General features: G+C 53.8%; 1 protein-coding gene across 1 annotated transcript; it reads left to right on the forward strand.

Annotated features, from left to right (window-relative positions):
- The first annotated feature begins 4,092 nt into the window (after positions 1–4,092).
- Positions 4,093–6,961, forward strand: HES1 (hes family bHLH transcription factor 1). Its single transcript, XM_003895294.4, has 4 exons — positions 4,093–4,836; positions 4,974–5,069; positions 5,317–5,404; positions 6,039–6,961. The coding sequence occupies exons 1-4, from the start codon at positions 4,729–4,731 to the stop codon at positions 6,587–6,589; spliced, it is 843 nt and encodes a 280-aa protein (XP_003895343.1). The 5' UTR covers positions 4,093–4,728; the 3' UTR covers positions 6,590–6,961.
- Positions 6,962–8,217: the final 1,256 nt, after the last annotated feature.

The raw sequence follows: 8,217 nt of genomic DNA on the forward strand, positions 1-8,217 counted from the left end.
GAGCATTCTTCCAAATCCAGATGCTTCTTTCTGAGTTGAGGAGCTCAATACTGTCCCATTTGAGAAGGGGTGGGGAGAGGACAAAGTTGGGTCCTGTTTTCACTGCCTAGGATAACTTTTCAGTTCCCTAGAAACTGAAAAGTCATCTATGAGCCCACGTGCAAGAAACTCTTCTTGAATGGTTAGAGTGCAAAGCCAGAGAGTTCCTGGAATTTATTTGTATTTATTTATTTATTTTTGGTCCAGACACAAATTCATAGTGTTTTTTTGTTGTTGTTACTTGAGCCTCTGTCCCCCTATCGAAAACTGTGTGAGTTACTTGCCCATTCTCCCAGTCCAAGCACTCCCAAAGTGGCAATAAACGAGTTGATTAACTATTTGGCCCACGAGGCTGCTTTAGGCACTGCAGTGAGACCCTAACTTGACCATATTCCATTCCCCATGTACTTTCAGGGCGCCAAATAGTGGGGAACAGAATCAGATGAAAAAGTATCTTAGAATGGGCGGAGATGGCACACCCCAATAGCTAATGAAGGCCAATCAGCAGACGGCAGTCAATGTCATGGCAGAGCTTAGCAGAGCAGGCACTGGTTCTGAAAGATTTGGGGGGAACCTGGGAAGGGTTAACATGCTTCCCTGGGAAGGGTTTAGTTCCTCAGAAGAATCTGGGTCAGTGTATTTGGGAAGTTTTTAAAAAGTCAGACACTCAGTAGAAGCATTTTAAGAAGCTTGCAAAGCTTATTGGGGCCATGGCAGAAAGGAGGGTAACTTCACAGGCTCACCACCTTTCACAGAGGATTTTAACCACACAGGAAAACCCCACGTCTTCCAAAAGCAACAGACAATTTTCTGTCATCACCACTTTTCCATCTGTTTAAAATAAGAAAGAAAATTCCTTCCCCATTGGCCCCAGGTTGCAGGTCAACAAAGGAGGCATTGTTCACCATTTCTTCAGAACATGACAGGGCACAGCTCACTCTGCAACGTAAGAAAACATTAAAAAAAAAAAAATCTCAGAGTAGCCCAAGGGGCAACAGTGAGTAAACCAAGTCTGCAGTGAGGTAAATGTTTGGTTGCAGACTGGAGGACTGTCCTGGAAGGTGGAAATGAGGCTTAGGTTAATACGGTCAGAGCCACGATTCCTTAGTTAAGACTCAGGAACTAAATCTGAGTTCCTGAGTTCCTGGTCGGGAGTTGGGAACACTGCATTAAAGCGGAGGCAGGTTTGAGTTGAACTCAGGTCCCAAGAGTGTGCAGTCAATGTCCAGAGGAGCTGATGTAGACAGATGCCTCTGGGAGTCAGTCTGCACCTGCCTGCTAGGAACCTTCTTCACTAGCTTGAACCGCATAACTGCCCTTTCTGCCTCCAAACCCTGCAATCTGCTCTCCCACTTTTGCCAGAGCCAACTTTCTAAAGGGAAACCCTGATGCCTCTTCTTTGCTCAAGAAATGTTTCATGGCTCTCCGTTGTCTAAAGATAAGGTCCAAAGTCCTTTAGCAAGATGTTTAAGGATCTTGTGACATGGCCTCAAGCTGCCTCTTCTAGTCCTTCACATTCCCTAGGCTCCAGACCATGTTCTCTGAATAAAGTCTTCAAGTTCCAGGGTCTTGGCCTTTAATGCCATGGGTACCTGCATGCTCTCCGGCCCACGACTCAGCACATTCCCAATGCCCCAATCCTACCTATTTTTCAAGGTACACAGGCCAATCCCTCCAGGAAATTTTCCAAGGTACCCCAACTTAAAAGTAATTTAATTCTCCTGAAACTCCATAGCATTTTACCTCTATCCAGACATATGTCTCTCTTGTACCTAGGACCCCCCAGAGGAATTTACTGGGACATCCGTAGATGTCAGCTGTACACATTCATATGTATCTCTAGACTGTTGGCTTCCAGAGGGCAATAACGGTCTTACTGACCGCTGTAAACCCAGGTAGACCAGCAATACTGTTATCCACACAAGTGTGGTTTCATATTTTGTTTCTGTCCTCCTCATCTCTCAGGCCACCACCTAACTCAGAAAATAAAAGAAAAATAAAGGAATGTTCAGTCATCAATCAGAAAATCAGCGTCTGTCTGTCCCTGCAGTTTACTGTCACCTTCTTGCAGGCTGCCACTGTATCTCTCATCGTGGAAATCCCAGGGTTTAACACAGTGTCTGACACTGCGCGTGTGTTCCACAATGAAAGAAAGAAGGGGGCTTGCCCAAGGGTCACCCAGAGTCAGGAACCACTGAATCTCATCCGGGACGAGATTTGGCGAAACCATTGACATTATCTCAGTAGGGAGCTGGGAGGCAGGAAGGAATGAAGTGTCTGAGAACCGTGCTTCAGGCCTCCGGGACGCGGGAAGGGCTGAGGGGGCGGGAGGCCACATCAAACAAGACGCTGGGCTCCCGGGCTGCCCGGAGCCGCGAGCCGAGCTCCCAGGCGGCGAGAAGGGCGGAGGGGGGGTTGGGGCACGGGGGCCGGCGACCCGGGCAGGCGGGAGGGAGGCGGAGGAGGCGGCCGGCCGGCCCAGGCAGTGCGCGCCGCCCGCCCGGCTCGGCAAATCCCCCAGGGAGGCCGCCGCCAGAGCCCTGGCGCTCCCGGCCCGGCGCCCGCCACGTGGCACCCGGCGGCGGCGGCGGCGACTCCTCCCGGCGCGCGGCCCGGCCAGCAGGCAGCACGCAGCCGCCCGCGCCGCCCGCCTCCTCCCGGCCGCCCGCCGGCGGCCTCCCGGGCGCAGTGAGGGGGAGCGGCCCGGCCGCCGGGACCCGGGGAAGGGGCGGGCGGCGCGAAGCCGCTTTAACCACAGCCGCCGAGCGGAGGCAGGAGGCTGACCCGGCCGCTTCCTAAGTGCGGTCAGGCATCCCGTGACCGCGGCGGGCGCCCAGGGCCCCGCGTGGGGGAGGGCGGGGGCGAGGAGCAAACTCGGAGGCCCCCACCTCGCCCCCGGGCTGTTGCAAATGCGGCTTTCAGCCGAGTGAAAACCCCAAGCCCGAAAGTGAGGGGGGGGCGGGGGGGAGAGAATTCCCCACTCTCCAACCCGGGTGTGCGCTCCCCGCCCGGAAGAGCTGACCTTGGCCTGGGGAGGCGGGGGTGGGGAGAGAGGGTAAGCGCCGGGGCTCGGCTCCCAGCCCGCCGCCCCTTCGGATTCCTGGCCCGGCGGGGCCGGAGGAGGGGGCCCCGGACACACACACACACCCCACACGCAGCGCGCGCCAATGAGCCCGGGCCAGGCGCAGGGGGCGGAGTTTTCCCAGGCTCGAGCACAGCAGCTGCTATTTACCTTCTTGGCTTCTCCCGGGGACCAGGAACCGGCCCCCGCTCTCCGCCGCCCGCCGCCGCCCCCCGCCTCCCTGCCCCCGGGGCGCGCGCACACACACTCACTCACACACGCACGCACACACACATCCTCCCGGCCCGGCCGCAGCCGCGGCGGCAATAAAACATCCTGGCACGTGCTCCGGCTCCAGGCGCGCCCACGCCGGCCGGCTGATGTCAAACTGCAGCTCGGCTGGTGTAGCTCTTAAAGGGCCCGCGCGCGCCGGGGGCCGAGGCCGCCCGCTGGGCGAGGAGGGAGAGGCTCTGCTTCCTGGCCCGCCACCTCAACGCGCCGCAGAACCTGAAGCCTACGGATGAAAAGGGAAAGGGTGGTGAAGGCGGGCGCGAGTCCCTGAGGCATTGCCCTCAGAGCCCCCCTTGTTCATTTTTTCATTTGAAATACCATTTCCTTCCACCCAGTTGGAAATTATTCTGATTGTTTCCTGGGGAAGCGCGGGGTCTAAGGCCCCAAATCCAGAAGAGGAATTTCTGAAAGACGGGGTGGGGGTGGGGGGGGAAGGGATTCAAGAACTACCTTACTCCGAAAAACCTGCGTTTGTAAGGTAGAAGCCAATTTTTCCTTTTTCTGCATGGAAAAAGGAAAAAAAAATGGCCCTTTTCCTGCATGATCTACTTTCACCCTCCTGAATGTGTAAAGTCTGAGCGGGAACTTCAGATATGTCGGTAACTCACACCTTTACACGAGTCCTGTCCCCCCCCCCCCCGCCCCCTTTTAACCACTGCTAATGTTTTTCTCTGCCCTTTTATACCTTTAAAAAATGTGTTTCAAATGAACTTATTACAGTCAAAGCAGCTCTGTTACATATGAGAGAGGGCATAAAGGGTAAAGACCCTGGCTCCAAATGAAAGGGACAAGACCAAAACCAAAGCGGAAAGAAAAAAAAGATCACCTCTAAACCAAAGCCCAGAGGGAGAGTAGCAAAGGGTTAAAATCCTTTTGATTGACGTTGTAGCCTCCGGTGCCCTGGGCTCAGGCGCGCGCCATTGGCCGCCAGACCTTGTGCCTGGCGGCCAATGGGGGGGCGCGGTCCACGAGCGGTGCCGCGTGTCTCCTCCTCCCATTGGCTGAAAGTTACTGTGGGAAAGAAAGTTTGGGAAGTTTCACACGAGCCGTTCGCGTGCAGTCCCAGATATATATAGAGGCCGCCAGGGCCTGGGGATCACACAGGATCCGGAGCTGGTGCTGATAACAGTGGAATCCCCTGTCTACCTCTCTCCTTGGTCCTGGAACAGCGCTACTGATCACCAAGTAGCCACAAAATATAATAATAAACCCTCAGCACTTGCTCAGTAGTTTTGTGAAAGTCTCAAGTAAAAGAGACACAAAGAATTCTTTTTTGTGAAGAACTCCAAAAATAAAATTCTCTAGAGATTTAAAAAAAAAAAAAAAAAAAAAGGAAAATGCCAGCTGATATAATGGAGAAAAATTCCTCGTCCCCGGTGGCTGCTACCCCAGCCAGTGTCAACACGACACCGGATAAACCAAAGACAGCATCTGAGCACAGAAAGGTAAGGGCGGTACCTGTATCTCTCTGCAGCCCCTCAAGATTAAGTAGGGGTTGGGGGGGCTTCTTTCTGTGTTGAAACCCCGGGATGAAATGGCAGATCCCATGGGAACACAGAACTCTTTTTTTATTTATTTGCAGTCATCAAAGCCTATCATGGAGAAAAGACGAAGAGCAAGAATAAATGAAAGTCTGAGCCAGCTGAAAACACTGATTTTGGATGCTCTTAAGAAAGATGTAAGTGGGGAAATGTTGCTCTTTCTTTTACTGAGAAAGCAAACACTTTCTCAGCTACTAAGAGTGAAACCCCCCGCCTGCGGGGTCTAGCACTCGCCGGTACTGCGTTCTCCTAGGCGGGAGGGCCCGGCCTTATTCTCTGGGGTCCAGAGATATGCTTGCGCTCCGTGGCCGGGAGAAGGGACCCCCAGCACTCTGAAGCAACTGACACGGGGTTCACTTTCTTTTCTTGCCTCCTCCTATGCAGAGCTCGCGGCATTCCAAGCTGGAGAAGGCGGACATTCTGGAAATGACAGTGAAGCACCTCCGGAACCTGCAGCGGGCGCAGATGACGGGTGAGGGCGGCTCGCCGCGTCCCCCTGTGCGGGCGTCCCGCTCGCCTCGCGGTGATTTCTTCCAGACTTCCGCCCGTGGTTGTGAGAGGCATTCAGCTACATTTTACTGCCTTGGCTCACTCTCGCGTTCCCACGGTCTGGGGCTTATTTATAGCCACAACTCCAAGTTGTTACTGTTGCGGAAAGGGAGGGAAAGAGGTTGCAGCCGCGAGGGTGGCGGGCGGCGGGTAGGGGCGAAAGGACTTAGGACTGTGGCGGTTTGGAACTGCGTGGAGCCAGGGGGTCACTGGTTTAGCACTCCCTCCCGTTGCAGAAGGGGAAACGAGGCTTGGATGATGGATTGGGAGGCATTGTCCAAGGTCACATCGCGCGCGGGGGTGGGGGTGACAGATCTGTGGCTGAGATAGGTTTAAATGCAGCGACAGGGAATCGGGAAGGAGTGGCTCGGCTTTGGCAGCCACGCTAGTGTGTAGAGGTGGCTGTTTTTTTTTTAAACCCATCCCACCCTCCCTGCCGGAGGCAGTTTTACGGGCCCATGGTCAGGGAGGCGCGCCACTGGGACCTCCCAGGGCGGAGGCAGTGGCCACGGGGCCAGGGCCGTTCGGTGACCCGTCTGTCTCCTTCTGGCCCGCAGCTGCGCTGAGCACAGACCCAAGCGTGCTGGGGAAGTACCGCGCTGGCTTCAGCGAGTGCATGAACGAGGTGACCCGCTTCCTGTCCACGTGCGAGGGCGTTAATACCGAGGTGCGCACTCGGCTGCTCGGCCACCTGGCCAACTGCATGACCCAGATCAATGCCATGACCTACCCCGGGCAGCCGCACCCCGCCTTGCAGGCGCCGCCGCCGCCCCCACCAGGACCCGGCGGCCCCCAGCACGCGCCGTTCGCGCCGCCGCCGCCGCTCGTGCCCATCCCCGGGGGCGCGGCGCCCCCTCCCGGCGGCGCACCCTGCAAGCTGGGCAGCCAAGCTGGAGAGGCAGCTAAGGTGTTTGGAGGCTTCCAGGTGGTACCGGCTCCCGATGGCCAGTTTGCTTTCCTCATTCCCAACGGGGCCTTCGCGCACAGCGGCCCTGTCATCCCGGTCTACACCAGCAACAGCGGCACCTCCGTGGGCCCCAACGCAGTGTCACCTTCCAGCGGCCCCTCGCTTACGGCGGACTCCATGTGGAGGCCGTGGCGGAACTGAGGGGGCTCAGGCCACCCCTCCTCCTAAACTCCCCAACCGACCTCTCTTCCCTCTGGACTGTAAACAGGAACTTGAATACTGGGAGAGAAAAGGACTTTTTTGATTAAGTGGTTACTTTGTGTTTTTTTAATTTCTAAAAAGTTACTTTTTGTAGAGAGAGCTGTATTAAGTGACTGACCATGCACTATATTTGTATATATTTTATATGTTCATATTGGATTGCGCCTTTGTATAAAAGCTCAGATGACATTTCGTTTTTTACACGAGATTTCTTTTTTATGTGATGCCAAAGATGTTTGAAAATGCTCTTAAAATATCTTCCTTTGGGGAAGTTTATTTGAGAAAATATAATAAAAGAAAAAAGTAAAGGCTTTTATGTCTTAGAACTGATTCTTCCAGGATATGTAAAAAGGCTCTTAGTGGAATTTGAATTACATGTAATTAGTCAATTCAAGAATTGACTCTTTTGTTATTAAAAGAACATTTTTAAAAATCCATCAAACCTTTCACCAATCCTCCGTGAACTAAAAAGACTAAATTCCATTTACTTTACAAGCAGCCATCTGGTAAGGCTTCCCTGATAAACTTGTGGTCAGTCTCTTAAAGGATTTCCAAAAACTTGTTTTTAAGTTGCAGTCGGGTAAGTCTGCAGCCCTTGTTCTTCTATCGCCTCCTGAGGAAGACCGAACAGGACTAAATTCACGAAGTCAGTGGATCCAATCCTATTGCCCATTGCACGTTAAGGGTGGTTCCTGCAGCTCTCCTCTCCTAGGGTAGCTCACCGACATCCAAAGCAAAAACACTTCCAACTGCTGCGCCTCCTTCAAGAGTTGGGGTCTTCATTAATTAGCCAATCCTTTGGTTCAAATAAGACGTTCCCTAGCACCCAAAAGTTTGAAATGCCTCTCTGCACCCTCTTCAAGCAAGCTGAAAAGGTCAACAGATTCCTTCTGCCAAGGGACAGTTAGTTAGACTCCCAAGTGGAGGCTGAGCCCAGATGATTAACACCAGACATGTGTTTTTGATAAGTTTCTGTGCTTGGCTCTAATAGAGAAAGCATGTGGGAGCTGTGCTGGCAGGCACACAGGCCATCTTCCCCTTTTAATACAAACAGCAAGCGACCCCTTCGCTTGGTCATGCCCCATTTCCAGGCGAGATGTGGGCTCCAGATAGAAGCGAAAGGGTTGTCTCGGGTTTCAGCTCACATAACCCTCTTTAACAAGTCCTAACTCAAAGCGGACAGCTTTAAACTGTGCCAGGATCTGCAGGGAATTTCTTCCAAATCCCATCACAAAGGCTTGTCAGATTTTGTCAGATTTGGCCAGGTGTTTGACTGCATCCAGGTGTTGGGGAAATGAAAACCACGAGCCCTGCGAGACCAGACACATCAGCCACGCTGTGGGTCTGGCGGGCGCGCCCTCCTCCCCCACCGCCGGCCAGTCCTCCTCCCAGCCCTGGCCCCTCCCGCCAGCCTCCTCTCACCCCCCTTTTCTTAGACCGGCTTCTGGGAGGAGAAGGATGAGGCGGGAGAGATCAATCTTTGAAGCTTTCCTAACAAAGATAAAGCCAACGATTTTCTGTCTTGTTTCAAAAGCTTTACCTCTCCCCCGCCCTGCTCTGGCCTTTCC

This window comes from Papio anubis, chromosome 2 (genome assembly GCF_008728515.1).
Source record: "Papio anubis isolate 15944 chromosome 2, Panubis1.0, whole genome shotgun sequence".
Classification (NCBI taxonomy): Eukaryota; Metazoa; Chordata; class Mammalia; order Primates; family Cercopithecidae; genus Papio; species Papio anubis.